The following is an 18,914-nucleotide window of genomic DNA, read 5'->3' on the forward strand; positions in this document are numbered from 1 at the left end:
ACAATTCTTTCATTTCTACTTCAAAGCTTCCCTAAATTAACAACACTCTATCCTAAGCTAAAGAATCCTCTACTATCCAAGATGTCTATGTTCCATAGTCCTTAAATGTTGATCCCTGTATTTCCTAATTTTTTTAAATTTTCACCTTTTGCAGAAAGAAAAACAACAGAGCTTTCAATTGAACCTAACAACATATCTAACCTAACCTAACCTAAGCTAAGCTAAGCTAACCTAACCTAACCTAATCTAATCCAACCTATGCTAACCTAACTCAACCTAACCTAACAGCTAACCTAACAGCTAAACTGAGCAAATATCTACACTATCATGTTTCCCAGCTACGGCACAGCTCCTCTTCAAACTCGGGGGATGGCTGAAGCTCTGCCTAAAGATGACACATCCCCTTTTCCCTCCTCTTGGCTGGCGGGGCATCAGGGCCTCCTCAGGCGCAGGTGTCTCCTCTCCAGTCTTCCTGCACTCGCTTGGCTGAGATGATCAGAGCAGCCAGGCTGGAGGCAGGATCGCCTGAGGTCACGAAGGGATGCTGCCCAGAGGAAAAAGAACAAAGAAAGGAACACTTACTTTCCAGGATCACATCCTTGCAGGCTCAAGCAGGATTCCCTGGCTACCAGCAAGACACACAAAGAGCACTGAGGGCAGCATGTCCCCCTGCGCCTTCCTGTCCTGGCAGCTTTCTGTGCCACGTGGCCCACACTCCTCCTCCTCCTCATCCCTTCATGCAGGTGTCCTCAGCTGCCAGGGCTTTTTGCCCCTTTGCTTTTTCTTACCTGTAGGAGCTCCTGGGCAGACCAGCGCCTGTCCTCATCTGCCTGCAAGCAGCAGCGGAGGAAGTCGCGCAGGAGAGCCGAGTGGTGCCTGGGGTTCTGCAGTTTTGGGGGCCCGTTCCTTTCTAGCAGTTCAAAAACCTACAGCACATGGATGCAAGAGGACATTCCACCTGCTCCTTTGCTAGCCACACACAGCTCTCTCCACATAGAGCCCTCTTGCTAAGCTGCACCTTACCCGGAGACGGGCTTCCCGCTGGTAAGGAGCTTCCCCTTCCACCATTTCCAGCCCCATGATCCCCAGGGACCAGATGTCCACTTTGGGGCCGTAGGCTTCTCCTCTCACCACCTCCGGTGCCATCCAGCTGGGAGTGCCGACGCTGGAGCTGCACTTGCTGTGCTCAGGGCTGAGCTGAGCACAGAGGCCAAAGTCACCTGAGGACAAAAACAAAGCCTGACAAAGCCAGCTACCACTGGCAAAGTGGCCAAAACCATTGCCCTGACCAGGCCATGCTGAATCTAACTGAAAAAGCAGCTGAGCTCTCCTTCCACGTGCCTGGAGCCAGGCAAATAAGGCATCGGCCGCTTCAAAAACACCCTGACGATTCACGCACTGGCCAAGCCGCGCTTCTGCCCCAGTGGCCGTCACCAAAATGCAAGCGCACGGCATATGCTGGACATGCTGCCGCCCAGCAGGGATACCCACCCAACTTGACGGATCCGTCCGTGCCCACCAGGACGTTGCAACTTTTGATGTCTCTGTGGATGACTTGGCGGGAATGAAGGAAATGCAGTCCTTGCAGGCACTGAGAGAGAAAAAGGAGGGAGGGAAAGTTAACGTGCAGGATCTGATTTCATCCCACCCGCAAGGAAAGAGCTCAACGGGATTGGCGGCTTTCTCAGGGAATTGTGAGCGAGGGCGAAACATCACGCTGCTGTCACCATGAAGAGCTTGCTGCTTCAACACTCTTGGAAGTTTTTTCTAGATTTCCAAGCAAAGGCATCCGGGCTCCCAAAAGTTCCACCGGCCTTGGGTAGGAAGCGCGCCACCTTTGGCTGGGAGGCGGCAGGGCCAAGAATTTTGGGGAAGCCTAGTGGCAGCAGAAGAGGAAGCTGCTGGTGACAGCAGCACCTTCGAGCTGTTCCAGAATGCATCGCCATCCAGGCTGCAATGCTATCCTTTGAAGCTGAGGACAGCTCTTTGCCCTTAGCTTGAAATTCTGCCAGCCGCATGCTGCCTTCCAGTGGCAAGCAATGTAGGACAGACAGACAGGTTCCAGGCAAACATTCCCAGGAAAGCTGGGAAGAGGAAGAAAGAGAAATTGAGCCAGTGAGCGAGCACCAAGGCCAGAGGACAGACAGGATGGAAGAGTGCAAGAACAGAGCCTGAGGAGTGCGAGGGCACCGGCAGGCAGTACACTTCCCATGCTCTTTCTTCTCCTGTGTGGTGTGACAGAAGCAGCAGCAGCAGCAGCAAAAGAAAGGTGAGAGCAAGAAATCTCGGCTCTCCTTAAGCTCCAGCTGACAAGCAGCATCCGGGCAGTCTTGGGCAAGCACAAGCGGCATCCCTCACCTCCCGACAGACAGCGCCTATCTGTCCTTCCTCCAGGTACACTGCCCTCAGCACATCAAACAAGGTGCCGCCGTCCATGAACTCCATGGCCAGCCAGAGCTCCGCATCCACCAGGTAGCTGAAAGAAGAAAACCACGGCATGGAGAAACAGAATGGGCACAGCCTCCGTCACCCCAGGGCCTGAGACAGGTTTTTGCAGCTGCTCTCCAAGCTACGTGTGCCACAAGAGACTATTGAACACCAGCTCCACCTCCTCCCACGCTCTGGAGACCAGCAGAGAAATCCTCCCCAGCTCTGTTCTCTGCCAGCGACCAAAGGGCATCGTCTCTTTGCGCTTGCACCAGCTAAAGCTACATTGACACCAGAATATGCCAACCTGTCTAAGTAGGTAACGATATTGGGACTCCTGTTGTCCCTCATGGCCAGGATTTCATTGGCAGCCAGCTCCTCGGACATCTCCTCCTTGAGTGACATGATCTTGATTGCCACCTGCAATGACATTGGCCACCGGTACCTTGAGAAGACGCACCCTGCTCGAGATCACAAGGAGCACGGAGCGAGTGCTGCTGCAATGAGGCAGCACGCTGGGCCAAAGTGCCTTGTCACTAGACAGCAGAGCTTAGCAGAAGCACCAAAAGCCATCCCAAATGCATTCTGCCCCCTGAGCCTAGATTGTATTTCAGAGGAACAGCCTCTGCTGAAGACATGGAGCTGCCACCCAAACCTCCAAGCACAGCTCACAGCAGCGGGCAAAGCGCTCCAGAGCTGCAAAATGGCATGGGGCTGTTGGCACTTTACCTGTTGTCCGCTGCTGGTGTCAAGGGCTTTATAAACAGCTCCAAACCCTCTAGAAAGACAAAAGCAGCAGAAAGAGACCTGTATCCCTTTGGCAGTGAAAGCAAGCCCAGGCAGCAGATCTCCCCCGGCTGCCTGGACGCCTTCCTTAGAAAAAATGTCTGGCTGCAGCATCTCTTCGGCCAACAGCACGTCAGCCCTCTGCCATGCGGGGCAGGCTGTCCAAGGGAACAGCACTAAGGTGCAGCATGAAGACCAAGGGCCGCTGGAAATCTCCAAGGCGCACACCCTGCCAGGTCATTTCAGAACCTAAGGGGAACTCTCTCCTTGTGCGGGTGTGCATGCATGTGTGTGTCAAAAAAGGGAGAACAATTTGAGTCACAAGACTGTCCTGGACAATCTGATCTTTCTTGCATGGCAAGGGGCTCTTTCAGGCCACAAAGCTGCAGGGCCAGGGGTTTTCCCAGCTCCTGCTCCTCACTGCTGCAAGCAAGACACTGCCAGCATCAACTTGTCTTTAATGAGGCCTTTGCATTGCTCTGACCGAGCAGGCCAGGCAGGCGACACGAGGTCAAGCCAGAGCCTGACCATGTTTGGAGCTTGCCTGACTTCACGCTTGATATTGCACCAGCCAAAGACCTGGCCCACACTTTTGTAAAATGAGCTGACGTCACGCTTACCCTCGCCCGAGTTCCTCAAATGCCGTGTATTTGCCTGTAGGCCGGCCCGGACTCACGATGCTCCCTGAAAGACAAAAGCAGTGCAGGGCGCTCACTCGCACACAGAGACGCCGCTGCCCAGAGCGTCCCAAAGGCAGCCCCACTGCCTGCAGCTCTGGGCCCTTTGCGGTCCCTCGGCTTCCAGCTGCTGAGACCAGCAAGTGGGAGGGCCATCTTCTCCACCTTTCATCAGGTGGCCTTTCCAAGAAGGCCTTGATTTCTTTCAAGAGCAGCATCCCACGCGATAAGCCAAAATGATGAGCCCTTAAGAAGGGGGCCCTAAGAGGTAACCAAGGGCCTTTGCAGCCTCCGCGGTCACACCCACCATCACTGGCAGGTCCACTGCCAGGGGCACAAAGTGTCGGGGCCGGAGGAGGAGTAAGAACCAGAGCCAGAAAACAGCTGGGGCCAGACAGCTCCCTGGGCAATAGTCACTTGCTAGGTGCCAGCCTTCTGCTCAAGCAGAAACAATCTCTGCTTTTGTCTTTGGCCCAGAAGGCAGCCCAGGCAGGGCCAAGCCAGGCCCAGCCGCCCTCACAGGCAGCAGGGACTCCCTGAGCGCTGCCGCGCTGCCTCAGAGCACAACAACACCTTCTGCAGAGAGGCCTAAGTGCCTCTGAGACTGAAGGGCAGCATCTGGCGCAGCCTACACCCAGACACGCGCGCAACAGCCTGCTCTGGCAGACAAGAAATGCACCGGACGGACGTACTCAGTGTCTTCAGGCCCTGCTCCTCCCTCATCTCGGGCTGCTGGGCTGCGCTGCTGCAGGAAGTGCCGGCAGCGGGGCTTGAGCTGGCTGCTGCAGGCCATGCTGGTCCGACGGCACCAGGTTGAATGGCAGAGCCTGTCTTGCGCTGGGACAAGGAAGGATTGCCCGTCAGAAGGGTGGCTGGCACACATGCCCCCCCGAAGCGCACAGCAAAAGCAAGGCCTTGGGAAGGTGCTGCCAGCCACGGCCAGGCCTCTCCAGCTGAGGCAGTTCCCATGTCCCCTTCTCAAAGGCACCTTCGGGAGAAGCCCAAAGGCTACTTGGATCCAGCCCCTCCCGACCACCTCCACGCTCCACCTGTTCAGCTTTTCTGCAAGACACTGGCAACAAGGTATCGATGGGGCTGCCAAGATCCACAAAGAGATCAGAGCAGGACCCCAGAGCCTTGCTGCTTTCCTCCTCCTGTCTTTTCCTGGGCCGGAATGAAATCAGACCGGAGTTGGCACGCAACAGTCTGCTCAGAAGCCCGCAGCGTGTCCCTTCTCTGATCTGTTTCACGGATTTCCCTTCTCTATGGCAGCCTTTAGGGAGCGGCCCTTGGGAGCCGCTTTCCAGCCCTGCCCAGACCCACCCGCCCTTTTACACTGCAGGGCTGCCGAGGATTCTCCTCTCCAAACTCTGCTCTGACCGGCTGGAAGTGAAGCACAGCCTGAAGCTAATTAGTCCACGGAGAGAGCAGGTCCCTTCCAGGGGCCAGTGTCTCCCAGGCACCCTGCAAGGCTGTCAACTGCGAATTTGGGCCGCGCTGTCCGCTGACCACTGGCAGCCTGCACTGACAACGGGCACAAGGGGCTGACTCCTGCACTGAGAGTCACTGAATGCTGCCTCCTGTCTGATCCCAAGAGACACTCTGGCGCCCTCTCAGCATCCCAGCTTAAATGTCAAACTTCAGAACCCATTGGCCAGGGCTCCCCGGCTTGCCTGAAGCCGCACTACGTCACAGCAGGCACACGGCCGCCAGCATCTTCAGCCACGAGCAACAAGAGCTGCTCCAAAATGGGTAGCCTGGCCCTGCACCAAAGGCAGTGCCAAGCTCAGCTGTCACTTACTGGCTCTGCAAGTTCCGGCTGTGAAGGGACAGCGGCTGAAGGCTTCATCTTCCTTTGCTCCTCTTCATCCTCTTCCTCAATGACAGAGGCAGCCAGAGGAGCTGCTGACCCTGCTGTTGTGCCCTGCAGGCAGACAGAAGTGAGAGAGATGGGCAAAAGCCAGTGCCCTAGGAGCTGCTTTCTATTGAGCTGGGAAAGGACCCAGAAGAAGGGCAAATCATAGACTTTGATACAAGTGGGCCTCTGAGTCACGCAAACCCGAGGAAGCTGGCTGAACGAGCTGCTACTCCATCTTGCTGTGCATTTGAACTTCCCTGCTGCCTAGAAGCAGCAAGATGCCTTGGAGCTGTCCCATTTGCCTTTCATCTCTTGAAAGGCTTTTCCCTGGAAAATCAGCAAACAGCCAGTGCTCCCTTTGCTACTGCTGATGCCACCGGGCAGCTGGCTTTTCCTTCAGCCTCCCACGCCGGCACTCCACACTCGGCTGCAACAGGCCAAGCTGGCAGAATTGCTGCACAATTCTCACACGCCAGCAACGTCACAGCTTCCTTTGCCACTCACCAAAGGACAGGCTTGTCTCCATCCGCGTGTCAGGTGACCTGCAGTCAGCAAAGCAAAAGGAACCAGAGGCCCTTAGAAAAGTGCCTGTGCTGGCCACTCCCACAACACAAGGCAGTCCCAACACAGAGCATTTCCCTTTCCCAACAGGAAAGGAGCAACAGCTCTTTCCCACAGCAAGCAAGAGAACAAGATGGACGCGAGGGGAGCCTCTGTCTACATTTGGGCCTCTTTTGCCAAGAGAGAAATAGGAAGACGGTGCTGGAAATGCCCTCTGCTCTTCAAAACTTTGAGCTTCTCTTGTGCCTAACAGCTCAAGCTACATTTCCCTCTTGCCTTTCCTGCATTTTCCATATACATTCTTTCAAATTGCATGCCCTAATTCCCATCCCTTGGCTGAAGATGATAGCCCAGCAAAGCTTCCACAAAGGGTCCCTTCCCTGTGGCAGCTCCCTGCTGAAGCAGCCCAGGAACAGCTGCTGGGCTCAGCAGCAAACCCTCCCTGCACTGGAGTTTGTGCTGCATCGCCAAGGCAATCGCAGTCTTGGCACAGCATCAAAGGCTCAAGTCATGCAGCCAAGGCCTCTGAGGGGCAGAATATGGAGCAAAAGGTGCTTTCCTTCACTCCTGGAGAGAAGCACTGAGTTGGTAGAAGTACTTCTGAGGATCTGCCCTCAGGGTCTGCAATTTGCAGCTTGTCTTGCTTGAAGCAGCAAGCTGAGGAAATAAATGACAGACTCCGCTGCCGCGCACTCTCCCGGGGAGGGCGGGCAACCGCTGCAGGTTGCATGGCAAATACTCTGCACGCGCCACCCAGTACAGATGCCCCCTTTGTAGCTGATGCTGCTGGCAGGACATTGACCAAAGCGGTGGCACCTTCATGGCCATTTTGTTCCCAAAGAAACTGGGCCACTGGTGCGGCATAAAGAGCAGAGCCAAGCAAAAGTCGGGTGATGCCAGCCCCAGGAGAAACCTTTACTTACGAGTCAGCTGGGTCAGGTAGTAGCCAGAATAGACAACAGAAAAGACGGTGCAAACGGCGGCACAGACTTGCCCGATCATTTTGGCAGCGCTGTGCGCGTTTGCACGCTGAGTGCCACCCAAGGGAAAGCCAAGACTCCTCTCGGGGTGCAGGCTGTCTGCTGAGAGCTCCTTGAGCACAAGGATCCTCCTGCAGGGAGCCAGCGGAAGAGCTGCTCTGGACGACCAGGCCTGGCGCGCACCGGGACAACGCTGTGCTGACAGCACTGTGACGTGGCACCTCTGGCTTGACCTCACAATGGCAGCTGCTCTGTGGCTTTCTTGTGCCCAGCAAGACAACCTTCTGTACAGCTGATGCAAAAGAAAAGCCTGGGAAATTCTCCTCACTCACAAAGGCAGGGCTCAAGGCATGCCAGGCGAACTCAGAGAATGCGCCAATCCAAGCGGCATCCAAGCAATGCAAGCAAACATGACTCTTGGTCCCAAAAGCTTTGACTGAAAGCAAGTCTGCTTCTTCTAGGTGGCATCCTAGCTGGTTTGGAAAAGCCTAACTTCTTCAGTGACATTTAGATGGCAAACGAAGCAAAGATAATAAATTTCCAGGACTATTGCAGGCTGCAGTTGCTCCTTGAGCACGCGGGTGCATGCTGACCTATGGAGGGGCTTGACAGCTGGCCTGCAAGCAAAGCCGAGTTCACGGAAGAAATAGCAGTTGATGGTTTTTGAGTGTATCCATAGCAAGGAAGAAGACAAGGCCGTCAGCATGGAAACCCATTAGAAGAGATACAGGAAAGTTTGCGTATGCTAGACTAGGTGCCGAAGTAGATGTGCATACGTGCCTTATAAATTTCTGTAAAACTTTTGCCAGTTATATTGACGTTAATTGCTTTGCACCAATGGATAGAAGAAGTTATTGTGATGTAGTTAGTGACTTGAGATCACGCTTTGTTAAGAGTGTATAAGCTGGAGAACATGCAGAATAAAACAAACAAACCTTTTTCTTCTTGGACCCTGATCACGTGTGTATGCCACGTCCGGCCTAACGGTGACGCTTGCCCCATCTCTGGGTCAAGAAACAAGTCTTGTCTGACTGGTACCTTTTCAACAAGCTGAGAAAGAAATTAGTAGCTGGACATGCAGATTTCTGAAGAGAGGAAAGAAAAGTGTTGACAAGAATAAACCTAAGTTTTAAATGCCTGAAGCACTCAAAAATAACATGTTTTGGGATAGTGTACCATATGTTAGACAGAGTTAAAACAAACCACAACTCATTAGTATCTGGACTTCATTGCCCACTCTGCTTAGAAATGTTGCTTGAAGGCACTTGGTGTCAAGGATCCAGTTCCTGTAGATCACTGTCGACGTAGATCAAAATCCTACCAACCCATGAGTGTCAAAACCAGCAAGAGTGAGACTTTTGTCCTTGGCAGTAGCTTCCAGGTGCTCCTGGAAGTCACCAGGCCTTGACACAAAGATGTGTATTCAACGGAGGGAGAGAAGCATCATGCTCAGCTCTAAATGTGACCTTTGCTAGCAGATCATACTAGCGGGCAATAAATTACATTTGTTCTGCTCTTAGCCAGAGCCAAGATGGGAATCAAAGTCTAGATGACAGGAGAAGATCACACGAGCCTCAGCTTTTCCAGAGCAAAGGATAGTAAATTTGCCTTGGGTTTACAGGCTATTTTTGCAGATGGATAGACAAGGGATGAAGCTTCAAAGATGAGAGCAAAGGAAAATCAACAGATATGCTGAAAGTGAGTGAAGAGGAAGGAGACCTCAAATTACCTGAAAAGCTGCACAGAAAGCTTCTCTACTTTTTGCACTTGCCTCAAGTTTTAAATGGCAAAATCTAGGAGTATTTCCAACTTATTTTTATTAATTCTAGAAGAAAGACAATCAAAACGGTGTACTTCTGCTTACAGTATCAAGTAAGGCACAGGAAGCCATTAGAGTAAGAAAAATTGTGTTCAGACGGCTGAGGCAGCCTTAGGGGTAGGAGGAATGGGGAGGCGTGGAAATCAGGCCTGTGGGCAACATTCAAGGAGCATCCAGTCCCTGAGCAGTCCCTCACAGTGGGTATGCCAGCAGATGGAGGCGAAATGGAGCCACAGCTCGGTGGGAAAAGGGCCGGGGTGGAGAGCCGTGCTCAGCAGGGGCTCCTGCATCAAATTGCTCAATGACAGGTGTGCTATGCTGTGTGCATGTTTCCAACACCTGGCAACAGCAGGCTGGCCCAGATGTGGGAAAAGGCCAAGGAGGCAGCAGAGTGGGAATGGGGCTCTGCAGGTGGCCCTGGTGGTTGCACACCCCTGTGGGGGATGAGGCTGGCCCAGAGGGTCCCTGGGGAAAAGAGAAGCAGGGAGGAAATGCCAGATGCCGCTGTGAGAATGCCATTCCATCCCACATAGTGACATAGTGAGAGGAGGGTGGCAACAAAATGGTGATTGCTGCTGATCAGCCTGACATCTGATCAAGACAAGAGGCCCAGAAAGGACTGCACATCTGCCTCCTAGTGTTGTCCTGAATGGCAGCTCATTACCTGGTGTTCATTACCTGTAGGTCTCTCAGCTTCCCACAGGCATGCCACACTTCAGGTAAGCAAAGCTGCTTACCTCACTTTGTTCTTTGGGCCTCTGAAATGGACTGTCCACTTAGCTACAGCCCGGCAAGGAAGGCAGCCTTACAACACTCTGGTATTTTCGACTTTTATTGACACTCGGGCTGAAACAAAGTATCCCCTCGCTGCTTCTTCATCTTCATCATTCTGTCCTGCAGGTGGCCTGCTCAGGCTGACAGCTTGGAGTGCCTGCAGGCTCCAGTTCTGCTGCAGCCCAGCTTTTCCTCTCACTGCTTAATTCTTATTATGACAATTCTTTCATTTCTACTTCAAAGCTTCCCTAAATTAACAACACTCTATCCTAAGATAAACAATCCTCTACTATCCAAGATGTCTATGTTCCATAGTCCTTAAATGTTGATCCCTGTATTTCCTAATTTTTTTAAATTTTCACCTTTTGCAGAAAGAAAAACAACAGAGCTTTCAATTGAACCTAACAACATATCTAACCTAACCTAACCTAAGCTAAGCTAAGCTAACCTAACCTAACCTAACCTAACCTAATCCAACCTATGCTAACCTAACTCAACCTAACCTAACAGCTAACCTAACAGCTAAACTGAGCAAATATCTACACTATCATGTTTCCCAGCTACGGCACAGCTCCTCTTCAAACTCGGGGGATGGCTGAAGCTCTGCCTAAAGATGACACATCCCCTTTTCCCTCCTCTTGGCTGGCGGGGCATCAGGGCCTCCTCAGGCGCAGGTGTCTCCTCTCCAGTCTTCCTGCACTCGCTTGGCTGAGATGATCAGAGCAGCCAGGCTGGAGGCAGGATCGCCTGAGGTCACGAAGGGATGCTGCCCAGAGGAAAAAGAACAAAGAAAGGAACACTTACTTTCCAGGATCACATCCTGGCGGGCTCAAGCAGGATTCCTTGGCTACAAGCAAGACACACAAAGAGCACTGAGGGCAGCATGTGCCCCTGCGCCTTCCTGTCCTGGCAGCTTTCTGTGCCACGTGGCCCACACTCCTCCTCCTCCTCATCCCTTCATGCAGGTGTCCTCAGCTGCCAGGGCTTTTTGCCCCTTTGCTTTTTCTTACCTGTAGGAGCTCCTGGGCAGACCAGCGCCTGTCCTCATCTGCCTGCAGGCAGCAGCGGAGGAAGTCGCGCAGGAGAGCCGAGTGGTGCCTGGGGTTCTGCAGTTTTGGGGGCCCGTTCCTTTCTAGCAGTTCAAAAACCTACAGCACATGGATGCAAGAGGACACTCCACCTGCTCCTTTGCTAGCCACACACAGCTCTCTCCACACAGAGCCCTCTTGCTAAGCTGCACCTTACCCGGAGACGGGCTTCCCGCTGGTAAGGAGCTTCCCCTTCCACCATTTCCAGCCCCATGATCCCCAGGGACCAGATGTCCACTTTGGGGCCGTAGGCTTCTCCTCTCACCACCTCCGGTGCCATCCAGCTGGGAGTGCCGACGCTGGAGCTGCGCTTGCTGTGCTCAGGGCTGAGCTGAGCACAGAGGCCAAAGTCACCTGAGGACAAAAACAAAGCCTGACAAAGCCAGCTACCACTGGCAAAGTGGCCAAAACCATTGCCCTGACCAGGCCATGCTGAATCTAACTGAAAAAGCAGCTGAGCTCTCCTTCCACGTGCCTGGAGCCAGGCAAATAAGGCATCGGCCGCTTCAAAAACGCCCTGACGATTCACGCACTGGCCAAGCCGCGCTTCTGCCCCAGTGGCCGTCACCAAAATGCAAGCGCACAGCATATGCTGGACATGCTGCCACCCAGCAGGGATACCCACCCAACTTGACGGATCCGTCCGTGCCCACCAGGACGTTGCAACTTTTGATGTCTCTGTGGATGACTTGGCGGGAATGAAGGAAATGCAGTCCTTGCAGGCACTGAGAGAGGAAAAGGAGGGAGGGAAAGTTAACGTGCAGGATCTGATTTCATCCCACCCGCAAGGAAAGAGCTCAACGGGATTGGCGGCTTTCTCAGGGAATTGTGAGCGAGGGCGAAACATCACGCTGCTGTCACCATGAAGAGCTTGCTGCTTCAACACTCTTGGAAGTTTTTTCTAGATTTCCAAGCAAAGGCATCCGGGCTCCCAAAAGTTCCACCGGCCTTGGGTAGGAAGCGCGCCACCTTTGGCTGGGAGGCGGCAGGGCCAAGAATTTTGGGGAAGCCTAGTGGCAGCAGAAGAGGAAGCTGCTGGTGACAGCAGCACCTTCGAGCTGTTCCAGAATGCATCGCCATCCAGGCTGCAATGCTATCCTTTGAAGCTGAGGACAGCTCTTTGCCCTTAGCTTGAAATTCTGCCAGCCGCATGCTGCCTTCCAGTGGCAAGCAATGTAGGACAGACAGACAGGTTCCAGGCAAACATTCCCAGGCAAAGCTGGGAAGAGGAAGAAAGAGAAATTGAGCCAGTGAGCGAGCACCAAGGCCAGAGGACAGACAGGATGGAAGAGTGCAAGAACAGATCCTGAGGAGTGCGAGGGCACCGGCAGGCAGTACACTTCCCATGCTCTTTCTTCTCCTGTGTGGTGTGACAGCAGCAGCAGCAGCAGCAGCAAAAGAAAGGTGAGAGCAAGAAATCTCGGCTCTCCTTGAGCTCCAGCTGACAAGCAGCATCCGGGCAGTCTTGGGCAAGCACAAGCGGCATCCCTCACCTCCCGACAGACAGCGCCTATCTGTCCTTCCTCCAGGTACACTGCCCTCAGCACATCAAACAAGGTGCCGCCGTCCATGAACTCCATGGCCAGCCAGAGCTCCGCATCCACCAGGTAGCTGAAAGAAGAAAACCACGGCATGGAGAAACAGAATGGGCACAGCCTCCGTCACCCCAGGGCCTGAGACAGGTTTTTGCAGCTGCTCTCCAAGCTACGTGTGCCACAAGAGACTATTGAACACCAGCTCCACCTCCTCCCACGCTCTGGAGACCAGCAGAGAAATCATCCCCAGCTCTGTTCTCTGCCAGCGACCAAAGGGCATCGTCTCTTTGCGCTTGCACCAGCTAAAGCTACATTGACACCAGAATATGCCAACCTGTCTAAGTAGGTAACGATATTGGGACTCCTGTTGTCCCTCATGGCCAGGATTTCATTGGCAGCCAGCTCCTCGGACATCTCCTCCTCGAGTGACATGATCTTGATTGCCACCTGCAATGACATTGGCCACCGGTACCTTGAGAAGACGCACCCTGCTCGAGATCACAAGGAGCACGGAGCGAGTGCTGCTGCAATGAGGCAGCATGCTGGGCCAAAGTGCCTTGTCACTAGACAGCAGAGCTTAGCAGAAGCACCAAAAGCCATCCCAAATGCATTCTGCCCCCGGAGCCTAGACTGTATTTCAGACTGTATTTCTGCCTCTGCTGCAGACATGGAGCTGCCACCCAAACCTCCAAGCACAGCTCACAGCAGCGGGCAAAGCGCTCCAGAGCTGCAAAATGGCATGGGGCTGTTGGCACTTTACCTGTTGTCCGCTGCTGGTGTCAAGGGCTTTATAAACAGCTCCAAACCCTCTAGAAAGACAAAAGCAGCAGAAAGAGACCTGTATCCCTTTGGCAGGGAAAGCAAGCCCAGGCAGCAGATCTCCCCCGGCTGCCTGGACGCCTTCCTTAGAAAAAATGCCTGGCTGCAGCATCTCTTCGGCCAACAGCACGTCAGCCCTCTGCCATGCGGGGCAGGCTGTCCAAGGGAACAGCACTAAGGTGCAGCATGAAGACCAAGGGCCGCTGGAAATCTCCAAGGCGCACACCCTGCCAGGTCATTTCAGAACCTAAGGGGAACTCTCTCCTTGTGCGGGTGTGCATGCATGTGTGTGTCAAAAAAGGGAGAACAATTTGAGTCACAAGACTGTCCTGGACAATCTGATCTTTCTTGCATGGCAAGGGGCTCTTTCAGGCCACAAAGCTGCAGGGCCAGGGGTTTTCCCAGCTCCTGCTCCTCACTGCTGCAAGCAAGACACTGCCAGCATCAACTTGTCTTTAATGAGGCCTTTGCATTGCTCTGACCGAGCAGTCCAGGCAGGCGACACGAGGTCAAGCCAGAGCCTGACCATGTTTGGAGCTTGCCTGACTTCACGCTTGATATTGCACCAGCCAAAGACCTGGCCCACACTTTTGTAAAATGAGCTGACGTCACGCTTACCCTCGCCCGAGTTCCTCAAATGCCGTGTATTTGCCTGTAGGCCGGCCCGGACTCACGATGCTCCCTGAAAGACAAAAGCAGTGCAGGGCGCTCACTCGCACACAGAGACGCCGCTGCCCAGAGCGTCCCAAAGGCAGCCCCACTGCCCGCAGCTCTGGGCCCTTTGCGGTCCCTTGGCTTCCAGCTGCTGAGACCAGCAAGTGGGAGGGCCATCTTCTCCACCTTTCATCAGGTGGCCTTTCCAAGAAGGCCTTGATTTCTTTCAAGAGCAGCATCCCACGCGATAAGCCAAAATGATGAGCCCTTAAGAAGGGGGCCCTAAGAGGTAACCAAGGGCCTTTGCAGCCTCCGCGGTCACACCCACCATCACTGGCAGGTCCGCTGCCAGGGGCACAAAGTGTCTGGGCCGGAGGAGGAGTAAGAACCAGAGCCAGAAAACAGCTGGGGCCAGACAGCTCCCTGGGCAATAGTCACTTGCTAGGTGCCAGCCTTCTGCTCAAGCAGAAACAATCTCTGCTTTTGTCTTTGGCCCAGAAGGCAGCCCAGGCAGGGCCAAGCCAGGCCCAGCCGCCCTCACAGGCAGCAGGGACTCCCTGAGCGCTGCCGCGCTGCCTCAGAGCACAACAACACCTTCTGCAGAGAGGCCTAAGTGCCTCTGAGACTGAAGGGCAGCATCTGGCGCAGCCTACACCCAGACACGCGCGCAACAGCCTGCTCTGGCAGACAAGAAATGCACCGGACGGACGTACTCAGTGTCTTCAGGCCCCGCTTCTCCCTCATCTCGGGCTGCTGGGCTGCGCTGCTGCAGGAAGTGCCGGCAGCGGGGCTTGAGCTGGCTGCTGCAGGCCATGCTGGTCCGACGGCACCAGGTTGAATGGCAGAGCCTGTCTTGCACTGGGACAAGGAAGGATTGCCCGTCAGAAGGGTGGCTGGCACACATGCCCCCCCGAAGCGCACAGCAAAAGCAAGGCCTTGGGAAGGTGCTGCCAGCCACGGCCAGGCCTCTCCAGCTGAGGCAGTTCCCATGTCCCCTTCTCAAAGGCACCTTCGGGAGAAGCCCAAAGGCTACTTGGATCCAGCCCCTCCCGACCACCTCCACGCTCCACCTGTTCAGCTTTTCTGCAAGACACTGGCAACAAGGTATCGATGGGGCTGCCAAGATCCACAAAGAGATCAGAGCAGGACCCCAGAGCCTTGCTGCTTTCCTCCTCCTGTCTTTTCCTGGGCCGGAATGAAATCAGACCAGAGTTGGCACGCAACAGTCTGCTCAGAAGCCCGCAGCGTGTCCCTTCTCTGATCTGTTTCACGGATTTCCCTTCTCTATGGCAGCCTTTAGGGAGCGGCCCTTGGGAGCCGCTTTCCAGCCCTGCCCAGACCCACCCGCCCTTTTACACTGCAGGGCTGCCGAGGATTCTCCTCTCCAAACTCTGCTCTGACCGGCTGGAAGTGAAGCACAGCCTGAAGCTAATTAGTCCACGGAGAGAGCAGGTCCCTTCCAGGGGCCAGTGTCTCCCAGGCACCCTGCAAGTCTGTCAACTGCGAATTTGGGCCGCGCTGTCCGCTGACCACCGGCAGCCTGCACTGACAACGGGCACAAGGGGCTGACTCCTGCACTGAGAGTCACTGAATGCTGCCTCCTGTCTGATCCCAAGAGACACTCTGGCGCCCTCTCAGCATCCCAGCTTAAATGTCAAACTTCAGAACCCATTGGCCAGGGCTCCCCGGCTTGCCTGAAGCCGCACTACGTCACAGCAGGCACACGGCCGCCAGCATCTTCAGCCACGAGCAACAAGAGCTGCTCCAAAATGGGTAGCCTGGCCCTGCACCAAAGGCAGTGCCAAGCTCAGCTGTCACTTACTGGCTCTGCAAGTTCCGGCTGTGAAGGGACAGCGGCTGAAGGCTTCATCTTCCTTTGCTCCTCTTCATCCTCTTCCTCAATGACAGAGGCAGCCAGAGGAGCTGCTGACCCTGCTGTTGTGCCCTGCAGGCAGACAGAAGTGAGAGAGATGGGCAAAAGCCAGTGCCCTAGGAGCTGCTTTCTATTGAGCTGGGAAAGGACCCAGAAGAAGGGCAAATCATAGACTTTGATACAAGTGGGCCTCTGAGTCACGCAAACCCGAGGAAGCTGGCTGAACGAGCTGCTACTCCATCTTGCTGTGCATTTGAGCTTCCCTGCTGCCTAGAAGCAGCAAGATGCCTTGGAGCTGTTCCATTTGCCTTTCATCTCTTGAAAGGCTTTTCACTGGAAAATCAGCAAACAGCCAGTGCTCCCTTTGCTACTGCTGATGCCACCGGGCAGCTGGCTTTTCCTTCAGCCTCCCACGCCGGCACTCCACACTCGGCTGCAACAGGCCAAGCTGGCAGAATTGCTGCACAATTCTCACACGCCAGCAACGTCACAGCTTCCTTTGCCACTCACCAAAGGACAGGCTTGTCTCCATCCGCGTGTCAGGTGACCTGCAGCCAGCAAAGCAAAAGGAACCAGAGGCCCTTAGAAAAGTGCCTGTGCTGGCCACTCCCACAACACAAGGCAGTCCCAACACAGAGCATTTCCCTTTCCCAACAGGAAAGGAGCAACAGCTCTTTCCCACAGCAAGCAAGAGAACAAGATGGACGCGAGGGGAGCCTCTGTCTACATTTGGGCCTCTTTTGCCAAGAGAGAAATAGGAAGACGGTGCTGGAAATGCCCTCTGCTCTTCAAAACTTTGAGCTTCTCTTGTGCCTAACAGCTCAAGCTACATTTCCCTCTTGCCTTTCCTGCATTTTCCATATACATTCTTTCAAATTGCATGCCCTAATTCCCATCCCTTGGCTGAAGATGATAGCCCAGCAAAGCTTCCACAAAGGGTCCCTTCCCTGTGGCAGCTCCCTGCTGAAGCAGCCCAGGAACAGCTGCTGGGCTCAGCAGCAAACCCTCCCTGCACTGGAGTTTGTGCTGCATCGCCAAGGCAATCGCAGTCTTGGCACAGCATCAAAGGCTCAAGTCATGCAGCCAAGGCCTCTGAGGGGCAGAATATGGAGCAAAAGGTGCTTTCCTTCACTCCTGGAGAGAAGCACTGAGTTGGTAGAAGTACTTCTGAGGATCTGCCCTCAGGGTCTGCAATTTGCAGCTTGTCTTGCTTGAAGCAGCAAGCTGAGGAAATAAATGACAGACTCCGCTGCCGCGCACTCTCCCGGGGAGGGAAGGCAACCGCTGCAGGTTGCATGGCAAATACTCTGCACGCGCCACCCAGTACAGATGCCCCCTTTGTAGCTGATGCTGCTGGCAGGACATTGACCAAAGCGGTGGCACCTTCATGGCCATTTTGTTCCCAAAGAAACTGGGCCACTGGTGCGGCATAAAGAGCAGAGCCAAGCAAAAGTCGGGCGATGCCAGCCCCAGGAGAAACCTTTACTTACGAGTCAGCTGGGTCAGGTAGTAGCCAGAATAGACAACAGAAAAGACGGTGCAAACGGCGGCACAGACTTGCCCGATCATTTTGGCAGCGCTGTGCGCGTTTGCACGCTGAGTGCCACCCAAGGGAAAGCCAAGACTCCTCTCGGGGTGCAGGCCGTCTGCTGAGAGCTCCTTGAGCACAAGGATCCTCCTGCAGGGAGCCAGCGGAAGAGCTGCTCTGGACGACCAGGCCTGGCGCGCACCGGGACAACGCTGTGCTGACAGCACTGTGACGTGGCACCTCTGGCTTGACCTCACAATGGCAGCTGCTCTGTGGCTTTCTTGTGCCCAGCAAGACAACCTTCTGTACAGCTGATGCAAAAGAAAAGCCTGGGAAATTCTCCTCACTCACAAAGGCAGGGCTCAAGGCATGCCAGGCGAACTCAGAGAATGCGCCAATCCAAGCGGCATCCAAGCAATGCAAGCAAACATGACTCTTGGTCCCAAAAGCTTTGACTGAAAGCAAGTCTGCTTCTTCTAGGTGGCATCCTAGCTGGTTTGGAAAAGCCTAACTTCTTCAGTGACATTTAGATGGCAAACGAAGCAAAGATAATAAATTTCCAGGACTATTGCAGGCTGCAGTTGCTCCTTGAGCACGCGGGTGCATGCTGACCTATGGAGGGGCTTGACAGCTGGCCTGCAAGCAAAGCCGAGTTCACGGAAGAAATAGCAGTTGATGGTTTTTGAGTGTATCCATAGCAAGGAAGAAGACAAGGCCATCAGCATGGAAACCCATTAGAAGAGATACAGGAAAATTTGCGTATGCTAGACTAGGTGCCGAAGTAGATGTGCATACGTGCCTTATAAATTTCTGTAAAACTTTTGCCAGTTATATTGACGTTAATTGCTTTGCACCAATGGATAGAAGAAGTTATTGTGATGTAGTTAGTGACTTGAGATCACGCTTTGTTAAGAGTGTATAAGCTGGAGAACATGCAGAATAAAACAAACAAACCTTTTTCTTCTTGGACCCTGATCACGTGTGTATGCCACGTCCGGCCTAACGGTGACGCTTGCCCCATCTCTGGGTCAAGAAACAAGTCTTGTCTGACTGGTACCTTTTCAACAAGCTGAGAAAGAAATTAGTAGCTGGACATGCAGATTTCTGAAGAGAGGAAAGAAAAGTGTTGACAAGAATAAACCTAAGTTTTAAATGCCTGAAGCACTCAAAAATAACATGTTTTGGGATAGTGTACCATATGTTAGACAGAGTTAAAACAAACCACAACTCACTAGTATCTGGACTTCATTGCCCACTCTGCTTAGAAATGTTGCTTGAAGGCACTTGGTGTCAAGGATCCAGTTCCTGTAGATCACTGTCGACGTAGATCAAAATCCTACCAACCCATGAGTGTCAAAACCAGCAAGAGTGAGGCTTTTGTCCTTGGCAGTAGCTTCCAGGTGCTCCTGGAAGTCACCAGGCCTTGACACAAAGATGAGTATTCAACGGAGGGAGAGAAGCATCATGCTTAGCTCTAAATGTGACCTTTGCTAGCAGATCATACTAGCAGGCAATAAATTACATTTGTTCTGCTC

The 18,914-nt window shown here is 53.7% G+C and overlaps 2 protein-coding genes across 2 annotated transcripts; both read right to left on the reverse strand.

Moving 5' to 3' along the window:
• Window positions 1-442: 442 nt before the first annotated feature.
• On the reverse strand, window positions 443-9,783 carry LOC134432256 (serine/threonine-protein kinase PAK 1-like). Its single transcript, XM_063180778.1, has 12 exons — window positions 9,773-9,783; window positions 7,233-7,420; window positions 5,692-5,762; window positions 4,583-4,619; window positions 3,834-3,897; window positions 3,157-3,205; window positions 2,735-2,847; window positions 2,359-2,476; window positions 1,492-1,591; window positions 1,024-1,220; window positions 771-926; window positions 443-544 (listed from the first exon to the last, which is right to left on the reverse strand). Exons 1-12 carry the CDS (start codon window positions 9,781-9,783, stop codon window positions 443-445), a joined length of 1,206 nt encoding a protein of 401 aa, XP_063036848.1.
• A 763-nt stretch (window positions 9,784-10,546) lies between these two features.
• On the reverse strand, window positions 10,547-17,420 carry LOC134432274 (serine/threonine-protein kinase PAK 3-like). Its single transcript, XM_063180808.1, has 13 exons — window positions 17,342-17,420; window positions 16,362-16,399; window positions 15,797-15,923; window positions 15,726-15,737; window positions 14,692-14,826; window positions 13,943-14,006; window positions 13,266-13,314; window positions 12,840-12,952; window positions 12,464-12,581; window positions 11,596-11,695; window positions 11,128-11,324; window positions 10,893-11,030; window positions 10,547-10,648 (listed from the first exon to the last, which is right to left on the reverse strand). Exons 1-13 carry the CDS (start codon window positions 17,418-17,420, stop codon window positions 10,547-10,549), a joined length of 1,272 nt encoding a protein of 423 aa, XP_063036878.1.
• Between the last annotated feature and the right edge of the window lie 1,494 nt (window positions 17,421-18,914).

The sequence above is a fragment of the Melospiza melodia genome, chromosome Z, assembly GCF_035770615.1.
Source record: "Melospiza melodia melodia isolate bMelMel2 chromosome Z, bMelMel2.pri, whole genome shotgun sequence".
NCBI lineage: Eukaryota > Metazoa > Chordata > Aves > Passeriformes > Passerellidae > Melospiza > Melospiza melodia.